The following is a 23,637-nucleotide window of genomic DNA, read 5'->3' as shown; positions in this document are numbered from 1 at the left end:
CCTAAGGCAGTGAGGCGCTCTCACTTGGGACAAGCCTTCTTTTATTATTTATGCGGCTTTCTAAAGATAGGGGTTGTTTTCCAGAATACTGTGTCCTTCAGATGTAGGACTGCTTTAAGAGAGGCCTGGCAGTCCTTTCTGGCATTTTGCTCCTTGCTGCTGGGTTGGGAGGCATGCATTTTACCAAGTGGCCTCTGTTTGTTTCCCCCCGCCCCCGCTCCAGCCGAGATACCTTTCCTCCATCCTTGCCTACAGATTGGACCTTTGGGGGCTTTATCTGTGCTTCAGGTTTGCTCAAGATAGTTAGAAGGTTTATATTGGTCAGATACTGTGTCCTCATTCTGCGTGGAAGCCTTCAGTGGCTGTCTTTGCTTTGCTCAGGGAAGGTCTGTCCTTGTTCAGGTGGCAGGTCAAGCCCCCTCCACGCCCTGGCCCCCTTCCACCCTCATCCCCTACCTCATGTTTCCTTGGTTCACAGGCGCTTTCCTTCCCTGAAACTCACCCTACAGCTGCATGCACCCTCACCTGGCTCTTTGTTCTGGTTCTTTCTTCCGCCTGGAACACTCCCATCTTTGTGGGGGGACTTCTCAGACTCCAGACCCCTCTGTAAATTTCTGTCATCCTAGCCTGTGGGCCTCAAGAGGTGGCATGCTCTTATTCAACTTTGCACCCTTAGAAGTCAGTTGATACCCTGGCATATGATGGATGCTTACTAAATATTTGGTAACTTGAACTGAACTGCAGCTCCAGTTTAGGTATGGGAAGTATGGGAAGTAAAATTAGGTATGGGAAGTAAAATTTTTGTGGAATTTGTCTAGATTGACATCAACCACTGCAGAGTCAGACTTTTGAGAAAGGTATCCTTGAACATTACATAAGCAGCTATATGATGATCTGATCTTCAAAGTTGAATTTGATTTAGCCCATGTAAAATCAGACAATTACAAGTTAACAAAATAAAAATTTTGAGTGGTATTTTGAACGGTTAAACCATTTAGATGATACAGACCTGGCATGATCTACTCTGTTCTCTATCAAAAATAAAACGGAAGTATTTAGTATGTCATCACCAGGACCTTGTTTGGAATCTCAGCCTAACCTCCTTCTACTTTTATTTCCCTTCCTTAGGAAACTTTTCTTAAGCAAAAGATGAGCGCCCTCTAGGGGTGAACTGTAGGTGCAATGCTGTACACATGTTTTAAAAAACTGCAAAATTCTGGAAGTATTGTATGAAATATAGAAAAGGATGCTTCATCCCTGTTACGTAACTCAAGTTATATAATTTAACCACAGAGTGTCTCAAAGTGCTTTCACGTTGCTCATCACTTCCTCGAGCACTGTTTATTCAGACAGTTTTTTGTCCCACAGGGAATATCCAAAATGGGAAGAAAGAATGTTTTATTAAAAAGTGAAAGCGGAAGGTTGAGACTGTTGGCAGTTTGCAGTCATCTGTGAAGGAAAGTTACCAGGCCAAATATCTATGACACAGACTTTGGACAAAATAAAAGGCTTTTCTGTGTCAGCTTAACTATTTAATCCCTTCCTTCTTTCATCCCCAGTTGATCACATGATCAGATATTTCTCTAGGACCCCAGTTATTTCCACGCAGTTCATCCATTACCACTCCTTCCCCATAATGTTAATTTTTTTCTTTTTTTCCATAATGTTGATATTTAATTTTTAATTAACATTCTCTTTTACCCTATTCTTTTGTGGTGAAGAAAATGAGGCATTACTTATAAAGCACTTAAACAGGGTTGGATGCCTAGTAATAACTCATCGTTTATATATTTTTGTTTATTTTTGTTAATACTGGTGGCATTTGTTTTATACAGAGTGATAAAGATGAGAATAATGGTATCTTACATTTATATAGTGTTTTTCATATACAGTATTTCTCTGGACCCTCAGAATGATCTTCTGAGACAGGAAAAACAAGCAATATTCCATGATAACCAATGACTCAGGATGTTTTAAAGCATTATAGAAGCTAAATTATTCTATTTATGTATTTTTTTCTAAAATTCTTAAGAAATTAAGCCAGAAGGCTTAAGAGTAGCTTTCCATTTTACATATTTTCTCTTTTAAGTTGACACGCTGATTTTTTTTAAAACAATGACAATTTTATTTTCAGATCACAGAATTTTTGTTCTCTGATTTGAACTCGAGGCCTTCTGTTTTCAAACTTTCATTTTGCAGGTGAGAAAATTGAGGCTCAGAGAGTTTGGGCAGTTGGTACTAGTTCATGAGACCTATGGCAGAAACATAACTAAAATCCTATTTTTTTTCCCCTTTATAACATGTTTTCTCTTTTCCTAACATGGTTTTACTTGGCATAATCGTCTTCTTCTCTAAACATGCCTAATTTGATTTTTCTTTATTGTTGCATAAATATGATGGTGGAAAAGGACACCTTGCTGTGGAAAGTTTCCCTGATGTAGATGGTTTGGTTCAATCTGGCAAGTTGTGAAATTGCTTTCCTGTGAAATATGTGTTCAGAATCATACCCATCTTTTTTTTTCTTTTATTGAAGTATAGTTGATTATAATGTGTTAATTACTGTTGTGTATCAAAGTGATTTGGTTATACATATAAATAGTTCTTTTTTTATATTCTTTTCCATTATGATTTATCATAGGATATTGAATATAGTTCTCTGTGCTATACTGTAGGACCTTCTTGTTTATCCATTCTATATATAAAAGCTTACATCTGCTAATCCCAAACTCCCAGTCCATCCCCCCACCAACCCTCTCCCTCTTGGCAACCACTAGTCTGTTCTCTATGTCCGTGATTCTGTTTCTGTTTCATAGATAGGCAACCACAAGTCTGTTCTGTATGTCTGTGACTCTTGTTTCTGTTTCATTAGATAGGTTTATTTGTGTCCTCTTTTAGATTCCACATATAAGTGATAGCATATGGTGTTTGTTGTTGTCTTTCTGACTTACTTCACTCAGTATGACAATCTCTAGTTGCATCCATGTTGCTGCAAATGGCATTATTTTGTTCCTTTTTTATGGCTGAGTAATATTCTATTGTATATATGTACCACGTCTTCTTTATCCGTTCGTTTGTCGATGGACGTTTAGGTTGTTTCCATGTCTTGGCTATTAATCACACCCCATCTTTAACTGTCCTGAAGTGAGAAAGACAGAGGAAGTGCATGTGGATTGAAGTGTGACTCAGGCAGGCCTCAGTGGGTAAAGGGGACCAGAGCGCATGGCATACTCAACTCTGTGTGTTGGTTACTGCCCTGCGGGACCCCATCCTGACCGTGCACTTGTGACCTACTGTACCTTCTGAAGATGTCAGACGTGCACTATGGAGTTGTCTATTTTGAGGGATTCAGCAGCTGGCCAAGGGTCAGGAGCTGCATAATATTGTTTATATATATGTAATCTCTCATGTCCCTGCTCAGGCTCTTAGAGTTAGTCTGCTTTCTGGTTACACTGGAGATACATAGAGGAGTACATAGATTTAAATGCAGTGATGTGCATGAAATTCACAAGCTTAACTCCTCTGCCTTGTTTTTTTAATTGAGGTATAATTGACAGATAACATTGTATTGGGTTCAGGTGTACATCATCATGATTTGATATTTGTATACATTGCAATATGATCACCACAAAACTCTGTAGTTACCATCCATCACCAGACAAAGTTACCTTTCAGGATTTATTCTCTTGGCAGCTTTCAAGTATGTGCTACGATATTATTGACTATAGACACCATGCTGTACGTTACATCCCCATGACTTACTTATTTTATAACTGGGAGTTGGTATGTTTTGATCCCCTTTGCTTGTTTTACCCACTCCCCATACCCCTTCCCCTCTGGCAACCACCATTCTGTTCTCTGTATCTGTGATTTTTGTTTTGTTTCGTTTGCTCATTTGTTGTTTTTTTAGATTCCACTTATAAGTGAAATCATATGGTATTTGTTCTTCTCTGTCTGACTTATTTCACTTAGTCTAATTCCCTCAAGGTCCATGTTGTTGCAAATGGCAAGATTTCATTTTACTGGCTGAGTAATATTCCACTGTGTATATATCACATCTTCTTTATTCATTCATCCATCTATGGACATCCTCTGTCTTGTTTTCAAGTAGGCCCTTGGGCTTATAAATTCAAGCTCATGACTTGGAATGAGGCCAGGTGAATTCTTACAGTGAGTAGTATGTGAGTAGAAAATTAAGTATTAGTGCTCATTTCATAAAGTTGCTTTTCTGCACGCATGTGTGTCATGGATGTCATAGATTTGTTCCTGAAAAGATCCTTGGAAATTGGTTCATCTCTGAAATGTAATTGAGTACTTCAGGGGATTGTCATTTCATGGTATTTATTGAATGGAAGGTAAATACTGAGTTGGCCAAAAAGTTTTTTCCGTAGCATCTTATGGAAGAACCTGAACAAACTTTTTGGCCAACCCAATATTTAATGGAAGGAATAATCTCTTTGTAACTTATTTGGATATGTATAGATTTTCTAAATAAGGATTGCCTGAAATGTGTTATGATATACTCTTTTTTTTTTTTAGAAAAATGAAGTATTTTTGAGCTTTCTATTACTGTTGTATCTTGTGACACCAAAGAGTCAGCTGATATTCCTTGGGAATTAGGAAATCAAAATAAAAATGTCAGCTTGTGAAAATGGGGACACTTGGTTAAAAGTAATTTGACTGTTTCAGTTTTCCTTGCCACTTTATAGGTACTATTGGAATTAGCAATTACTTAGAGCTGTTGGGCCTGAGTTTAATGCCTATATTTTTTGTAGTAATGATGCATAGATGGATAATTGAATATTAAATTAATGGAATATTAAAAGGTTCTGTGACTTAGGCAGAAAGTCCCAAAATACTGTTATAGGAGGTGGTAAATTTGATACGAAACTCTTAAGGGAAGTTTTTTCTTCACTAATCAAAAATATTTTCTGACGATAAAACATACTGCAAAACATGTAGATAGTCAGTTAAGATAATAAAATTTAGCTTCTTCTTTAGACCCAGAAGACTTACCCATCAAAGCCTTGCTTCTAGTTTCCATTAGGCCCTTTCTTGCTGGTTGCTCTGTAGTCAGAGAGTTTTGACTATACTTTGGATCTCTGTATTACTTTCTGCTGTATATTCACCTGACATTTTGCAAGCGCAAAGGAGTTTGACTCATGTGTATAAACCTCCAGAGTGTACCACACAGACAGGGAGCATGTAGGGCTGTGCCCAAGTGATGCAAGGGGGATGCTGGTCTCTGCCTCTTTCTGGACCACTTCCTTGACTCCTTTCCTGAGTGCAGCGCAAAGTAACGCAGCCCAGAATCACCCAAAGGTGAGAACGTGGAGATGAACCAGCCCACTGTGGGACAGCCATTCTCACAGCCTGCTCTGTCCTTGTCTGTCTGGCAGACACCTTACAGTGGGCCAAGCATTCATTCACAGGAAGTGTCCCTGCGTGGCCAGCTAGCAGAGTTTGGGGGAAATCTTTGGTGGTTTGAGCTCTAAAATCAGAAACTTAAACGAGGCCTGTTAACTTGCAGCTAGTGTAAATGTGGTTATGAAAACCCTCCAATGGAAGGGGTAAATTAGGAGGTTGGGATTAACATATATACACTACTATATATAAAACAGATAATCAACAAAGACCTACTGCATAGTACAGGGAACTCTGCTCAGTACTCTGTAATAACCTATATGGGAAAAGAATCTGAAAAAGAATAGGTATATGTATAACTAAATCACTTTGCTGTACACCTGAAACTAACCCAACATTGTAAATCAAATTACTTAAATGTAAAGTAAAATATTAAAAAAGAAGGTATCAAAAAAAAGAAAGAAAGAAAGAAAGAAAACTCTCCACCACAGGAAGATTTACGCTGTGCAGAAGAATTTTGGACAGAGATCTTATGACCTCACATATATGAATTTTAAAAAACATTTTATTTTGAAATTACCATAGACTCACAGGAATTTTCAAAAACAGTATACAGAGCCTCATGTACCCTTTCCCCAGCCTACATCTGTGGATTTTTAAAGTGTGGAGTGTGTGCCTCTGGCATCCTGGATTTTGTGGCCCAGAGATTAGGAAGACCAACCGGGGGATAAAAACTCACCCCTCTTGCTGAGGTGGCTTTGGTTGCTGTATCAGGAATCATGATTCAGGTCAGGGCATTGCCTGTATTTTGGAAATTGTAACTCTATGTAGTTGTCCAGATTTTTATATATTCTGTTGTGTTAAAAATTTAACAGTTTTACTTGTATGAATTATTAATCTGAAATTTATTTTTTTAGTTTTTAAATTTTATTTTATTTTTTTGCGGTACGCGGGCCTCTCACTGTTGTGGCCTCTCCCGTTGCGGAGCACAGCCTCCGGACGCGTAGGCTCAGCGGCCATGGCTCACGGGCCCAGCCGCTCCGAGGCATGTGGGATCTTCCCGGACCGGGGCATGAACCTGTGTCCCCTGCATCGGCAGGCGGACTCTCAACCACTGCGCCACCAGGGAAGCCCTAAATTTTATTTTTTAAGTAGTGAGAGAATACTAATATTTTTAAAAACACTACATGAGTGAACACATGTACATGAAGGAATGTTTTCTCCTTGTCCCCTTTCTTGTTTGAGTCTTAAGGGTGATCTGGGTTCTAGGACCGAAAATTTTAAATTGCTTTTTTCTGTGTAGGTTCGAAAACACGTGAATGATCTCTATGAAGACTTGAGGGACGGACACAATTTGATCTCTCTTTTAGAGGTTCTTTCAGGAGACACCTTGGTAAGTTTTAAATTTCATAATTTATTTTGAAGAACATGTAATCCTTTTTGCATATGACTAATTTGTTTTCAGCACAGACTGTTCAGAGTTTTGCAGCATTCATCTTTTGAGCTGCTGTGAATTCTGCCTGGAAAAAGTTCTGGTTAGATTATGAAGCATTTTCAGACTTTAAATGCTGTGCATTTGGGAGATGGAAGTACTTTGATGACCTTGCTTACATAATCAATTCTATAATTAAAATACTACTTCTGTTCTTTTTTACCTTTGGGTTTTTTTTTTTTCTTATCAGAAGTTAGATGCATAATATAACCCCCTATTAAAAGACTCACAAATAGCAAGGAAATAAGCATCACTTTCTGACAGATGGTCTAACCCCCTCCACAGGTGTCATCTCCTTTTTTGTGAACATTTCTCCCCCTTCTTGGTTACCTGGTCTCCTTCATTAAGTTCTGTTCATGCTCTTCTTTTCATTTCTGGTCTGTCTTGTGTCTTTGCTGTCCTATCTTCTGTCTGTTATATTCATTAGCCAAGGGAACGAGATTTTTTGAAGACCTTACGATTGGTGAGTGCCACAGAAGCATGCGAATATGAACAGCATGAGGATGTGGAGGATGAGGATAAGGGGGTAGGTGTCGCCCCCGTAACTCCACTAACCTAGCCTTACATGCGGTGAGCGCTAACACAATAGTGTAACCCACGGGTTTGGGCTCCTTTTTAGAAAACTGTAGAAAGGACCAAAACCCGCAGGGAGATGGATGTGTGTGTACCAGCAACTTGGACAAAGGACATATTTTCTCTTTAAATTTATTTCTGTATTTCTGTGCACTGCATGGTATTCGAACATATGTGGTTAAATTACAGGAGGGCATTTGAGCTAAAGAAATTTATATACCTTTTGTATAAGTATGGAAATCTTACAACCAGCCCACTAATTTTAATGCAGATCTGTTCCACTTCTGAAATTAATATTTCCAACATAACTGTCTTTTGTTTTATTTGAAGGAACTTACGGACATTTATTTAATGTTTAAGATTATGCTTTAAATCATTCCTACTGGCAGTAGGTATTTGAGGGACATTCTTTACCTACCTTATATGTCTCGTTTTATTTAGGGGGGAATACTTAAAATGCTAGAATCCTGACAGGGCTCACGGAGCTGTTTAATCCCGGTGACACTCAACTGACTCAGCCTACCTTTGCAAGACAGATGTGCTTCTTTTGTCATCACGTCCCTAGAGCCCCCTGATTTTATTAGAATTTGTGCTTTTGTGGATCCAGTGGGGAATTCATCACCATCATTTCTCCTGTTATATGGAACTTATTTTCCCATTCTGTGGTCTGCTGTCTGTTTTAATTCTGCTGCCTTTGGCTTCAGCAACCTATTCATGTTTGAGCAGCTCAGCTGTCAGTTTTCTTTTTTCTTTTTTTTCCCTTTGGAAGATATTATGTGGTAAATTTCAGCTCCATTCTTTGCATTTTTGTTGAACATTTTCTCAGGTCTGTTTCCTTACGTTTTCCTTCTGCTAACTTGTGACATTTCTTAAGGGAAATGGCATCAAGGAAAAGAGTTAACGGTTTGTCAGTTTTCCTGAGACAGCAAATCATCACGTCCATCCCCAAGCAGTGTAAAAGTATTAGCGAGTCCAACCGATTTTGTGCAAAACGAAAATAAAATAAAGAGGAAATATATTACATGGCCTTAATTGCTTTTCTCTCTTCCTCTATCATGGCTAAGTAAACCTCCACTGTCTTTCTCCTTCTTGGTGATTTTTATACTAACTGATGCTACTTTACCTCATTTTCATTAACATGCCATACATATATGATTATAAAAACCTTCTTGATTTAAAGTTTATTAAGAAGGCAAAATGGGGAATGGTATTTAATTCTTTTTGTGCATCTGTAGCTAATAACTGTAGGCTAGAATTATAAGATAGTGAATATGAAAAGTGTACGTGTTCCGTGGTATTTTCTCTTTTTCTTTTGTTTAAATATTTGGAATAAAGGATCTGTTTAAAATAAAATAATACTCAGAAAAATCCCAAGTTTAAATTCAATCTCAGATAATACAAAAAATTTAAAATATCATTAAAATATTTAATGGATCTACCCAAGCAGTAAATACTGTTTTGACATATTAAGATGAGCATACAGTATATTTATATAGGATATTCAGCATACGTGTATTTAGCATGATCAGTGGTATCAGAAAATACAGTGTTTTTTATACCCTGCATTTTTCTATTCTTAGCCCAGAGAGAAAGGTCGGATGCGTTTTCACAGACTACAGAATGTACAAATTGCACTTGACTATTTGAAAAGACGCCAGGTATGATGTTTTTCAAAGATTGTAATCATATAAACATACGTGACTGAATAAATATGCATAGGACCATGTCAGGGAATGAAAAGGTTAAAGTTGACTGTGAATTATAATCATTAAACTTGTGCTTTCATGAGACAGATGTTTTAAAATGTTTTTAAACATTTGTTCCAAAGAAAAGGAGGTTAATAGTAGGTGTAAGTGGCTACATTTCCATCTGAATAGGAGCTACTGAGTTTTCCTTCTGTTGGAACTGGAATGCTTTTGCCTAGGAATTTAATGACATTTTAGTAGCAACAGAATGTTAAGAATGTCTATGAACAGTTCTTAGTAGTGGGGAGACAATACTTTATTTTTTATTAAAATTACCTTATTTTTATAAAAGATAGTTAACATAATACTTTTAAAAAACTTGACATATGTATTTTTAATACATAGTAGTGAGGAAGCAATAGTTTATTTTTTATAAGTAGATACAACTGGATAATCTAGAAGTAGTTAAAAATAAAACAGTTCTGACAACAATCCCTGACTGGCTTGAGGTTTCAGAAGAAATGATGGAAAAGAATGAACAACGTATTGGATTTGATCTTGATTTGGTAGCATTGTGTATTATAGAGATATAAGGCAAATAATTGGTAATTTTCAATTAGTAGAAAAAGGAGGAATCAAAGAAACTCAGGATAATTGAAAGTTACTGAAAACAGTGAGAAATCAGAGGTGGCAACAATTTCGCTTTTTAATGGAGTAGGAGGAAGAGAAGAGAGGAGGCAAGGAGGAGCAGGAAACACTGTCTGTTTATTAGTCCTTCATTTAGTTTATTATGGCATCAAAGTGCTTTTAGTTATTAAATTCTAGCAAATACTCAGTGCTTATATTTTAAATGATATTGGTATTTGCCTTACTCTTCTTTATTCTAGTGGAAGTTTACAGAAGGATTAATGGTTAATTATGTCTCCTTGTCGAAATATTTTTGGCAGTGATTTGTCCAGGAAGTAAAATGTTAGGTATCATTTTCTTGAATTCATGATAGATATTTAATTCTTTTACCAGGAAGTAAATGTTAAATATCATCCTTACATTTATTTACCTGAATGCATAATTGGGCAGTTGATAAGCTTTAAGTCTGATTATTGTATTATTTTTAAAGTTTTGAACAGTCTTCCAAATGTCCAGTGAGTTATATAGTTACTTATCTTGGTAGCAATCTATGATAGACAAATAGAATAATAGTGCTAGTTGTTTTTTTTAAAATACTCTTTATGACCGAAGTGTAAGAAAGTTGTTAAAATTATTTGGTGGTTCAGAATAGTTTCCTACTTAATTGTAAAATAACGCTTGTTTTCAAAAGGCAAAATTATTTCTAATTTAAAAATCTTAAGTATTTAGGACTTTTCGCTTGAATTGTGTTTTTTGTTTTGACAAGTGTACTTTTAATACTTGCTGTAGAAGACAAAACCAAAATAATATTGAGGTTTTTTTCCTTTGTAGTTTCTCTATAATTTGCAATGAAAATGAGTGGGGATGGGGGTAAAACAGTAATTTAAGGATTACTGTTATTTAAATTATTCAGGCTTTTTTTTTGTATCTGTAATTTTGAATCACTTTTATATAGATAAAAATAACTCGTGCTGGTTTGAAAAATATTTTGTTTTATCTCTTCTTCACATACAAAACAGGTGAAATTAGTGAACATTAGAAATGATGACATAACAGATGGAAATCCCAAATTGACTTTGGGATTAATATGGACAATAATTTTGCACTTTCAGGTAAGCCTGATTTTCTTAACTGTCATTTCTTTTAGCCTCATTGCTAGTTTTCAGGTGGTTCATGTGAAGGGTGAATTACACATTCACATCCAAAGGAGGAAGATAAATTTCAGGCTTTCTTTCTTTCTTTTAAAATTTAATTTTAAATTTTATATTGGAGTATGGTTGCTTTACAATGTTATGTTCGGTTCGGGTGTACAACAAAGTGATTCAGTTATACATATATCCATTCTTTTTCAGATTCTTTTCTCATATAGATTATTACAGAATTTTGAGTAGAGTTCCCTGTGCTGTACAGTAGGTCCTTGTTGTTTATCTATTTTATATATAGTAGTGTGAATATGTTAATCCCAACCTCCTGATGTATCCCTCCCCCCACCTTCCCCTTTGGTAACCGTAAGTTTGTTTTCTAAGTCCGTGAGTCTGTTGCTGTTTTTAAATAAGTTCATTTGTATCATTTTTTTTAGATTCCACATATAAGTGATATCATATGATGTTTAGGCTTTGTTTCTTAAACAATATATTTGTATTGTTCCTCTCAGTAACATGCTGCTAATGAACTTGGCATCTCATTTCGTGTTGTTGAAAGCTTAAAATACTCGTAATCTCAGTGTTCGAAGACACTGTTCGAAGATTCCCTTTTTTTGAATGTAGCCACATTTCTTTGTTTATTGGCCAGCATTACCTGATTTAGATACATAAAAATTTTATGATTCAATCCTTATTTAGAATGGGTTTCATTGATATTACAGTTTCTCAACTATGCCTGCTGTTTTCTCCTAGTTTTGTAGACACTAGGTGGCAGTATCGTTCTCATAAAGACATCTCTTGAACTAGAACCATCCACGTTTCCTGTAGAGCTCCACTTTCTCAAACTAGGTTTAAGGAGAGTAAAGGCAAATATATTAACTATGAATTATTATCTAATTACCAGTGCCAGTTAAAGGCTGATCTTGATCTTTGGTTTTTATAAAATGATGCATTTTTAAAAAAATCATCTTCATTTGATTTAGGGTGAGTCCTAGTTTTGGAACTGGCTTTGGGTTTGTCAATCCCTTGTGTGACCACGCAGCATTGTGTGTGCAGCGCGCAGAGCCTGGCCTGTAGTGGGCACACAGCAGGTCTTACTGATTGACAGCTGTGTGGTGGACCTTGCAGGAGGAAGAGAGAACTTGCCAACTTCAGAAAGGAGCTGGGGTTTTGGACCAAGTTTTGGGAAGAAGAAGACTTATTTCTAATCTTTAAAAAATTTGACTGGGATACAGGGTTTGTAGGAGAATGTAGGTGGAAAATAATGTAGTCAGGGCTCATTTGGGAACAGGATAAATCTGGCAGGGATGGACAGGTATAGGAAGTAGAGTCTTGTAGGTTCCAGGACCTGGACAGGCAACAGAGTTGCAGCAGTAGGAATTTGGAGGAGGAGACCCAGGTCCCGGGAGACCAGGTAACCAGGTGTCAGCCTGCCAGACGACAGGGCAGCTAATACAGGTGAATGTCCACTTAGCTGTGCTATTGATGGCTGGGAGATCCAGTATCAGGAAGTGGAAGCAGGACCCTCATTACTAGAGGACCCCATCCTTAGGGGACCTGGGGTACTGAGTACTTACCCAAGGCAGGGATTTGGTCATGGAGCCAGACCCCAGACCTTGTTACCAGCACAGGTGAAGTCTAGCTAGAACTGGCCAAAAAAGCAGATTTCACATGGTGTTTCTCAGCAGCTTTCTCAGGGATCCAGAACTTACAGGGTTGAAAATGCAAGAGCCCCATATAGGGAGGTTAGAGGCCTGTTGGATGGAACCAATCCCATAGTTACTGACAGCTGGTGATACAGGCTGAGTCTGGATTTTGAAGGTCAGAGTGGGAACCCCTGTGGGGCACACCCAGGCTCTGGAGGGAGGGAGAGCTGAGTGTCATCGTTGGCTTTTTTATCTGTAGCCATGAAGGCATCGAGCAAGTCACCTAACCATTCTGTGGGCTCCAGTAAAAAAAATCAGAAATGATCACAGGCCACAGTCAGGGGTATAAGCTGAGAGGCTGAGGTGGTGCCCTCCGAGTGGAGTGATAGAGGCCAGGCAAGACTCAGATGGGGAAGAAAAGTTGAATCCAGGGGGTGGTGTTTTGAAGAAAGAAAGGAAGGGACTTGGTGACAGAGTGTGGAGGATGAAGGAAGGGGATTAAAGATGCCTCTGAACGGTTAAGCCTGGGAGATAAGAACCAGTAATGGAGGTGAGGGTAAAGGGAAAGGTGACCTTCTGCGTGAGTTTGACGTTCTGGTGGGATACCCTGGGCTTCTGTCTGCTGAGCAGCTGGAAATGTGTGAGCAGAGCGGAACTGGGGAGTCAGAGGTACAGGTGATAAACCTGGGAGTTTCCAGAATACAAGTGGTCCTTGAATCTGTCAGAGAGAAGGGATCTTCAGAGGATCCAAGGGAAGAGCACGTGTGGAGAAGAGCAGAGAGCAAAGGACAGAAATTTGGGGAAGGCCCATGATTAGGGGTGCAGGAGGAAGACGTTCCATCTGGGGAAACAGAAAATGAACAGTTGGAGACCTCTGGCTGGCAGCTGGCATCCAGCTGGCAAAGCCTATCTCTAATATCAGTGAGCATCTCCCTTTTTCTCTAACACCTTTCTGATCCTACAACACTCCTCTACCTCCCTCTTTTTATTTATATTGAGATAGATTCATCACAGCCCTAGGTGATAGTTTTACCAACATTCTCCCAATAGATAGAGCAGCATTCTTCATTTCTAATTGTAGTAACAAGAAAATGTAGTATTGACTAAACCAAGGGAAGATAATTGCAAGTAGAAAGGAATGGTGAGCAGTGTGAAATGCAACCGGAGAGCCTGAAAAAGTTAAGATTGAGTACGGGTTAGTAGTTTTGTCTAGGAAAAAGACATTGGGGACCTTGGAGAAGGTCCCCCCAAGTTCCTGGGAGAAGAAACCAGAAAGTAACAGACCAAAATGTGAGTAAATGGTTGGAAATTAAAGGCAGTATGGTTAGACCCTAAATTGAAAGAATTGTAAAGCAAAAGATCATTCAAAAAAGAATTACATATTAAGAAAGCTCTTTGGGGTTCAGGTGTCTTTGGAGGACAGAAGAGGACTAGCCACAGAAGTACCAAAGAAGTTTTGTTTCTTTTTTTTTGTTTCTTTTTTTTTTTTTTTTTGGTGGTACGCGGGCCTCTCATGGCTCAAGGGCCCAGCTGCTCCGCGGCATGTGGGATCTTCCCGGACCGGGGCACGAACCCGTGTCCCCTGCATCGGCAGGTGGACTCTCAACCACTGCGCCACCAGGGAAGCCCGTTTCTTTTTTTTTTAACATTTATTTTATTGAAGTATAGTTGATTTACAGTGTTGTGTTAATTTCTGCTATACAGCAGAGTGGTTCAGTTGTACACATATATACATTCTATTTCATATTCTTTTCCATTGTGGTTTATCCCAGGATATTGAATATCGTTTCCTGTGCTATACAGTAAGACCTTGTTGCTTATTCATCCTCTATATAACAGTTTGCATCTGCTAATCCCAAACTCCCAAGAGTTTTGCTTCTTAATATGATCCTGTGGCACATATTATGAAATCCAGTGTATTTTAGGACGTGAGTTACAAGATATTATGACTGTTAAATTATCACCAGTATTTAAAAGTTAGACCAAGATTTATTTAAAATGAAACATATAAATTTTTTGGTAAAATTAAAATTTTCCTTTTCATTTAAAGAAATACTTTTCTTAGTCCTATGATAATTTAAGATTAGAACGATTTTACTGGTTATGCCAAGACAGAGCCTTATTTATTGATTTAAAAATATTTGAGCATTGCAAATTGAATATGTTACAGAAGGTAAGCATTATCAATACAGTAATCCTGTATTATTTACCATACGCTAGATCCAGAGATACTAATTGTTACTGACCAGGGTTCTTGGCCTCCTTAATCAATAGAAATTGACTAGAAACCAAACAAGAAATTCAGGCAAGGCTTTATTGGGGCCCCTGCAGCAGCAGGAGGAACAAGCAACAGGTTCCCTTGCTTGTTCTTGTTCCCTGAGGCAGGACGAGCTTGTTCCTTATATGGGGAGAGGGTAGGGGTGTGTCCAGGACTCAGGCTGAGGGGTGGCTTAGGTGATGTTGAGTGCAGGGGGCACATGCCCGTATCCTGCTTTTTGCTCTGGGCTCTTCAAAAGTGGCAGTTGGGTTTTTTGGGCTCTTTGTATCTTTTGTCCAGAATTTGCCCCAACTGCAAAATGCACACAGTTATTTTTAGTCGCATATAGTTTCTTTGTATTTTGTTGCTGGAGGAGAGGTGTGTCCAGGTGCAAGCACTGCAGCACTGCAGCAAAGCCTGTCTCATTCAGATGATGAGGTATATTGTTCTATACTTGGGAGACTGCTTGTAAAACAGACTATAATCTGGGGTGATGAGTCTATCACAATACAAATAAGAATAGGGATGTAGAGGAGGGTGTGTTGTGGTAGGATTAAGAAGGTCTTAGAGAATAAAGGAAATTATCACTGATGGGCTTTGCAAGAGGAATGCCAGTTACCAGGCAGAGACTGAAGTGGGGCCATTCCTGGGGGAGGGAGCAGTGTGCAGTGGCCTGAAAATGGGCATTTGCTTTGTTTGGCAGGGCTGGAAGCAATTGCAAATCACTGGTTTCGCCTCTATCATCGTGTTAGTGTAAATACCAGCCATTATACTTTGAAATTCTCTTGAATAATGTTCCATTGCCAATGAAGACATTGAAAATCAAATTAAAAAGAAACAAACCAACAAACCTGAAGCTTTATTTTTACCAGCTTGTCTTCTAGGATATTCAGTTATTTTTCTGTTGGAGATTAATTTCCCCTTGAAATGATTAAGGAAATCCTCACCATGCAGGTCTGTTATTGACAAATATCAGCCACATTGCTAACTTGACTATTTAATTGAATATTTTTATTTAGAAAAATGAGTTCCATCTTTGATCAGTCTAAAGCCAACCTAAAGAAAGGCAATTATCAATTTCTTTCCATTTTTTAAGATAAATTTATTTATTTAATTAATTTATTTTTGGCTGTGTTGGGTCTTCGTTGTTGCGCACAGGCTTTCTCTAGTTGTGGTGCGCGGGGGCTACTCTTCATTGCGGTGTGCAGGCTTCTCATTGCAGTGGCTTCTCTTGTTGCGGAGCACAGGCTCTAGGCATGCGGGCTTCAGTAGTTGTGGCTCGTGGGCTCTAGTCAGCTTATGCAAAAGACTAGTCATGCGATACTAATTTCCTTTTTACCATATTGATGACTCAGTGTTAGAAATATGCACACTTTAGGTCATCGGGTTCCATACTGATTTATTATGTATACACCATGGCCCTGGTAAAACTGTGTAATATTTAACTAGGGTACAATTATAAAAGTTACAAGTAAAGTTCAACTGCCTTAATTCATGTATAAGTACACACAGATGTTTCTTCTGGCTAAGAGTTCCATGCTTTAAATCATAAAATTTATCAATTTCCTCATATGAAAATCCTAATGATCATAAAAAGAGAAATGGCTTGGAAATTTGTCATATGAAAAGTATGACAAACTATTCGAAGAGATTGATTTTAGAAACAATTTGAATAGAGTGTTTTAGGCATTTAGCATGTATTATCTCTCCTTCAGCTGTTGAATCATCCTGTTCTTTTTTTATGGCTGCTGTTTTTGAATAAGAGTCAGTACAGTTTATAGAGGTTTTTGAGCCCTTTTTTGGGGGGCAAGTGCCAACATTAGATTGTGTTTCTTAAGAAAAAAAATTGTATGGTGGAGAATCTCTGAAACTAAATTTGAAAGGCACTTTGAAACTAAGTTTGACTGGGATTTGCTTTCTGTTTGTGCTCGTGTTTGCTGAATCACCAGTGGTTCCAAAGGTTAATTCAAACTTTGGTAGTGTAACCGCATTTCAGAAAACTGAAAGTAAAGCAAGGATCAGAATTTTTTCGTGCAATAAAGTTAAGGGTTTGCCTTGAAAGCTCATCAGCGTGTCATTTGACAGTGAGCAGTGATGTTTGTCTAAGATGATTGGTGGCCAGAAGTAAGCCACGGGGTGTCTAATGAGACCCAGGGACCGGCTGGGCAGGATGCCACGGCATTTCTTGCGGGTGCCTTTCTCATAAGCAAAATGGCCTCATGCTGAAAAGGATGGTCATGAAGTCTGAGGAATTAGACTGCATGGAGATCTGAGTAAGCCCTGGCTTTTGAAATGAGTGACACTGAGCAACTGTGATTTCCTGCAAATCACATGGGGAATGTCTGTGGATGTGTCCGAGCGGAGAAAGAAGAACAATATTTAGATCCTGCCAAAACTCCTCTGAGCCTTGAAAAATATTCTGCTGGAAGAAGAAAATACTTTAGAAGAGAACCGACCAAGAAAACTGTAGGTGACACAAAGTCAGGAGAGCCAAACCATGAAAATGAAGGGAAGAGGAGTAGCATCCTGGTCTCCAGGGAGCAGGCAGCCCCCTGGTCCAAGGGGCTGGTGCAGGAGGGATGTACCAGCCCCAGCCTCACTCTGCAAGCGGGTGTCCAGCATGAGACGGTGAGCAGTCGGTGTCATCCTGGGAGCCCTTCTCCTCCTCAACACCAGAAAACAGAAGTCAAAGTTAGTGAACTAGAGGAAAGGATTTCAGAAAAAGACAGCACTCCCTACTGTGCAAAGAGGAAGGACCATTTCGATGATGTCAACCCAAGAGAAATAACATTCCAGAGAAGAACTGATAGTTTTTCTTTCCAAAAGGCAGCCAGCTTAAATTCCATTCACTGTGGTACAGAGAGAGTGCTTGAAAAAAGTGGGTTTTCTGAAGACCCATCAAAAAATGACTGCGGTGTTCAAGAAAAGCAAAACATGGAGAGATCTTGCCCTCATGCAACACATCATTTCCAGTTTGAAAAAAAGAGATGTGCTTCCCTCTGTGATAACGTGTTCTTTCCTTCCAAGGACACAAGTGGAAAGGAGGTAAGTGCAGCACAGAGCCTGAGTTTAACGTGCAAATAAGGACACCAGGTGCTCACACCTGGCTGAGGTTCTGTAATTTGTCCTTTGTAAACATTCTTTTCATATTCATTTATGTGAAAGCTGTAGAGTTCTTGGTGCATTTCATTTGTAGCCTTAGGTTTGATTACTATGATTTTATTTTTGGTGGTACATTCTTTAATCCCACCTTTATTTCAAACCCTATACATTTTTGTTACTGTTGGAAGACTCAGTGAACCACTGCTCTAAGATAACGCACGTCTTTTGAATTTCTGTAGTTCATGTGTCTTGACTTTTCCGATGGAATAGCCTTTGGAAACAAAAGTTAAATCAAAAAGCAGTTATGACAAGACAGATGTAGGGAGGAGATGCTACAATGATCAGTCAGCCCTGACCTGCTGATCTGTAAGTTTGATTGCTGATCCAAAACCCCAATTCTAGTTGTCTGTCCGTTTCCATACACAGGGACACTGACATAATTGCTTTCAGTTCCGTGTGTGTATCTGTGTATGCTTCTGTGTGTGTGTGTGTGTGTGTGTGTGTGTGTGTGTGTGTGTGCGCGTGCTTTGGGGGTGACAGGCACAGATGAAACTTCCCAAATCTATTCTGTCTCTTTGTTACGTGAGTTACTCCCCGGCCAAGTCTAAAATCAGAACTCACTTGGGCAACGGGTCATAGGAATCTGAATATGACTCAGGCTGCCAGGAAGTTGTGATCTTTATTCCTAACATGGATATTTAGCTTTAGACAAGTTGCTTCTCTGGGGTTTTTACTTGTCTTTAAAACGTAAGTGAATATTGATTTACTTGCCTGAGAAGTGCATCACCCAAGCAACGTCCTGTACGTGATACCACTTGGCAGCTGATGGCTTTTTCATTTAAGCTGTTCCTAACTTTGCCTTTTAGGAAAAAATCTGGACGTTAAGTGGTATATGGAACATGAAACATTCATGGCAAGATCGTTGTATTGCTGGGCAGAGATCTTTGACCCAGTGGTCAGATGAGGTTTTAGTAGGGTCTAGGTGTGCAGTCATCATTGGCCTTGGCCGCTTGTCCTCCTGAAGCTGGTTCCCCTGTTTGTATCCACCAACGCGGCTTGCCAATGTTATGTCGTGCATTCTATTTACATTTTACAGTGGTTACATTTAAAAAGAAAGCATCCGGTCTAGGCCTTGTCTATGTAGGCCTGGCATGAAGGTCAGTGAAAAAGAAAGCCGCTTGGCTGCTGTGTGTTTATGAATGTAACCACTTGCTTTGCTCACATATGTTTTCCATCTGTTTTTTGCATAATTTGGCTTCAAGTAAGCCTCACATGTTTTCATTAGTGGAAACTCATAAAATCTGTTTCCTAGTGGTGCATAAGCCTTTTTTCCCACTTGAATTATACTCATGCCAAGGATTTTACCCCTTCTTTCTACTTTGTGTAGCTAATGATTTTTGAAACTTCAATAGAAAATACATGTGAAAATAGGTCATAAACCTGTCAGTCAGATTTGTTAAATAATTGTGATATGGAGGTACTTAAAGCCTCTTATCTTCTAGGGAAATGCTGAATGAGATAATCCTTATTTTTTTTCACTTTTTAAAATTTTTTTATTTTATATTGGAGTATGGTTGATTTACAATGTTGTATTAGTTTCAGGTGTACAGCAAAGTGATTCAGTTATATATTTATATATATCCATTGTTTTTCAGATTCTTTTCCCATTTAAGTTTATTATAGAATATTGAGTAGAGTTCCCTGTGCTATACCGTAGGTCCTTGTCGATTATCTATTTTATATATAGTAGTGTGTATATGTTAATCCACAACTCCTAATTTATCCATTCCCCCCACTTTCCCCTTTGGCAACCATAAATTTGTTTTCTAAGTTTGTGAGTCGGTTTCTGTTTTGTAAATAAGTTCATTTGTATCAATTTTTTTAGATTCCACATGTAAGTGGTATCATATATTTGTCTTTCTCTCTCTGACTTACTTCAGTTAGTATGATAATCTCTAGGTCCATCCATGTTGCTGCACATGGCATTATTTCATTCCTTTTAATGGCTGAATAATATTCCATTGTATATATGTACCATATCTTCTTTATCCATTCCTCTGTTGATGGACATTTAGGTTGTTTCCATATCTTGGCTATTGTAAATAGTGCTGCTATGAACATTGGGTTGCATGTATCTTTTTGAATTATGGTTTTCTCCAGATATATGCCCAGGAGTGGGATTGCTGGATCATATGGTAGCTCTGTTTTTAGTTTTTTGAGGAACCTCCATTTCTGTTCTCCTTAGTGGCTGCACCAACTTACATTCCTACCAATAGTGTAGGAGGGTTCGCTTTTCTCCACACCTCCTCCAGCATTTATTGTTTGTAGACTTTTTGATGAGGGATAGTCTTTATTTTATCTGAGGCGTTTGATATCTTAACTTCCCCGTGGTCCAGATAAAGACTGGTGGCAGAGTCAGACCAACAGCTTGGCTGCTCGTAAATGCACTCTTCCCGGTACTTTGGAGGTGGACTCTGCCTAATTATCTTTGGTTAGAACTGTGCATGGCCCTCTTTATCTTGCATTGGATTCTCCATTTTTCATTGCAGAATTGGATGCAAATGAGAACTCTCAGCCCCTTCACTAGTATTCCATCCCAGAAATGGCCTGTTAGCCAGCATTCCTTTGCAAGACATTGTCCCTTCAAAATCTTTTCCATATCTTCTCTATTTGAGTCATTTTTACTCATTCATTTGTGTGTGCACGGTTGGGCTCAGTGACGTTTGGGTTAATCTCCAAAGTAGAATATTGCACAATTCTTTGAACTTATCTTAAGCTTAGACTTAGTTTAAGCCTCTGACTTGAACTTCCCAGGTCCTGTGATATTTGTCATTCTTAGTCTAGGTGACCAGCCCACCTCCTCTTTAATCCTTGCCATCGTAAGCCAACCTCGGGTGGCCCTCCAGGCCCTGGGGTTCTGTGGAGCAGACTCAGCCGCCCCTTCTTGGGCATCTACTGAATGTAAATCTCATAACCTGTGAAAACTTCACTAGGGTAAAGAGGTGTAAGTAAACAAAGGAAGCATCTTAGATTTGCATATTGCTTTGGAAGTGGAAAAACACTTTCAGACACGTTGTGTCTTTTGATCATTCTTAACAAGTGTATTAAATAGGTGAAATAGACAGTTCCTCTTTGGAAGGAAGAAATGGAAACTCAGGTTAAATAAGGTCCTTAAGGGAACACAGCAGATGAGAGTAGCTGAGTTTAAATGATGACACAGCATCCTACTTTGATGAGCTGTCAGAGTTCTGAAGGAGATGCTGTGAACTTGGAACAGGGGTTGATGTTTATAAGAGCTGATGTTCATCTGGGGAGGATGAGTGTTGCCAACAGAGGTGGCAGAGGCAGAGCACGTTTGGGGACAGGGAGTGATGAGCTCAGGGTCTGCACCTTGTGCAGGGCCCCTTCTTTGTCTGACTCACATGCTTCCCGGACTTGTGACGGGGAGTCCTGCCTTTCCCCTCGAGCTGCGCCCACAAAGCATTCTTCTTCTTGAGTTTCACAAATCCCACCTCTTCCCAGTCTTGTGATGTTGCTCTCAGCCAAGATTGTTGTTTTCTCTATTTATAGGTCATTGGTTCTCTAACAGACCACATGTAAGTGTCACCTAAGGAGCTTTTAAAAATATAGGTGCCTGGGGACTTACCAATGGTAAAGAATCCACCTTCCAGTGCAGGGAATGAGGGTTCAATCCTGGTTGGGGAACTAAGAACCCACATGCTTGGTGTCACCTAAGCCCGTGTGCCACAACTACTGAGCTTGCGTGCCTCAACTAGAGAGCTCACCTGCAGCAAACTAGAGAGCCCACTTGCTCTGGAGCCCACGCACCACAACTAGAGAGAGAAAACTCGCATGCCACAACTAGAGAGAAGCCTGTGCACCACAACTAGAGAGAAGCCCGTGCACCACAACTGGAGAGAAAACCTGCATGTCACAACTAGAGAGAAGCCCGTGCACCACAACTAGAGAAGCCTGTGTGCTGCAACAAAAGATCCTGCGTGCTGCAACTAAGACCCGATGCAGCCAAAAAATAAAAAACGAAAAAAAAGATAAAGAAAATAAATAAATAAAATAAATATTAAAAGAAAAATATAGGTGCCCGGATGTCAACTCTAGTGATTCTAATATAATGGATCACCGCGGGCCAATGATTCTGATGGTCAAGACTGTGGCTAGGGTGCTCGTTACTCTTCATATTCTCAAGTGGACCCCAGGGTCCCTGTGGTGCTAGAATCATCTCCAGATGAAGCTTTACCCTGGATTTAACTGTATCAGAATATCTTATGACGGAATGTGAGAGCACTGCATATGTTTCAGGCGCCCTCTCACATGTTTCTTGAAAACATGCTAAGTTCTGAGAACCAGCTTCACCCTTCATTTTCTCCTCATCATGGGTTTTCTGACAAGCAGCGTGGATCACGGGCCTGGAGGCAGGAGGTGTGAGTTCTCGCCAAGCTTTGCCACCAGAGAGCTGTGTGCCTTGGACGCCTTCTTCATTTCTCCGGGTCTCGGCTTCATTTTCCAGAAAAGGAGGATGTGGGACTGGATGACGACACGACTGTTATTAGGCATGGTATTTGTGGAGTCCTACTGCATGCCAGACACCCCCCACTGTGCTGTTTAACCATCATGAAATGGTTCTGTTGTTTGCTGCATTTACAGAGGAGGACATAGAGCCTCAGGAGACGTAGTGACTTGCTCAAGTCACTCAGCCAGGACGTGGAAGGGCTTGGATCTCACCCACAATTATCTCCAAGCTGAACTTTGAACTGATGTCATTTCCCTACCTTTCCCCACATACAGCTCTTTCACTTTTAAATTCCTACAAATCCATGCATTTCATTGCATACCTTTCTGTTGAGTGTTTTCACCCCTTCCTCCATCCGTCACTTCTTTGATTCCTCTACCAAACATTTATTAGGCACCTGTTATATACTGAACCAACACTAGGCACTTATATCCCATTGTTTGTTCATTATAAATGATGGGGACCGTGGCTATAAACTTAGTCACCTGAAAGGCTTTGGGGATGAGGATGCTTAATATAGTTGTTCCCCCTTTACCTGCAGGGGATACATTCCAAGGCTCCCAGTGGAGGCCTGAAACTGGATAGTACTGAACCCTCTGTGTATGTACTGTGCTTTTTCCTGTACTTACATACCTATGATAAAGTTTATACATTAGGTACATTAGGAGACTATCCAAGTTGCCAGCATCACTGCTTTTGCACTTTGTTATTAAGTTATTAAGTAAAATAAGGGTTCCTTGAACACAAGCAGTGGGATACCGCAACAGTCAGTCTGATAACCAAGACATATACGAAGTGACTAGTGAGATGATTCCTGTTGGGGGTGGGGCAGACCGGTATGGTGCAAGATCTCATCCTGCTCCCCAGAATGTCGTGCCATTTAAAACTTAAGAATTGCTTATTCTGGGAATTTTCCATTGAATATTTTTGGACCGTGTTTGACTTTGGTTATTGAAACCACGGAAAGCAAAACTGTGGATAAGGGGGACTGTTGTCATTTTAACGTCCCACCCTGTCATATAGCTGTGTTAACTACTGAACACTAAACTCTTTTCATGTTCCTTTTCATCCTTTGGTGAACTGCAGTAAACAGGGCACTGACATACAGGAGAGAAGCCAAGGAGGGAAGGGTGGCGAAGGGTGTGGATAGTGTACAAATTACATTATCAGCATCTGAGTAATGATGGGTTAGATATTTTCATTCATTGACTTTCTAAATTATAA

General features: G+C 39.3%; 1 protein-coding gene across 7 annotated transcripts in view; it reads left to right on the top strand.

Annotated features, from left to right (window-relative positions):
* DST (dystonin) overlaps positions 1–23,637 on the top strand; it is a gene marked incomplete at its 5' end in the record, with an annotated part of 395,725 nt that overhangs the window by 148,851 nt on the left and 223,237 nt on the right. For 4 of the 7 annotated variants that reach the window (XM_082663421.1, XM_082663422.1, XM_082663418.1 and 1 more), the window contains 4 exons: positions 6,665–6,754; positions 7,281–7,316; positions 9,007–9,084; positions 10,758–10,850. In XM_082663421.1, coding sequence (XP_082519547.1) covers positions 6,665–6,754; positions 7,281–7,316; positions 9,007–9,084; positions 10,758–10,850 — 297 coding nt within the window. Of the gene's footprint in view, positions 1–6,664; positions 6,755–7,280; positions 7,317–9,006; positions 9,085–10,757; positions 10,851–17,724; positions 17,829–23,637 lie in introns of those variants that run through there. The other 3 variants (XM_082663420.1, XM_082663426.1, XM_082663424.1) reach the window with 2 other exon arrangements.

Source organism: Grampus griseus (assembly GCF_964374135.1).
Source record: "Grampus griseus genome assembly, chromosome: 10".
In the NCBI taxonomy this organism is placed as follows: Eukaryota; Metazoa; Chordata; class Mammalia; order Artiodactyla; family Delphinidae; genus Grampus; species Grampus griseus.
This window is presented reverse-complemented; position numbering and strand designations above follow the sequence as displayed.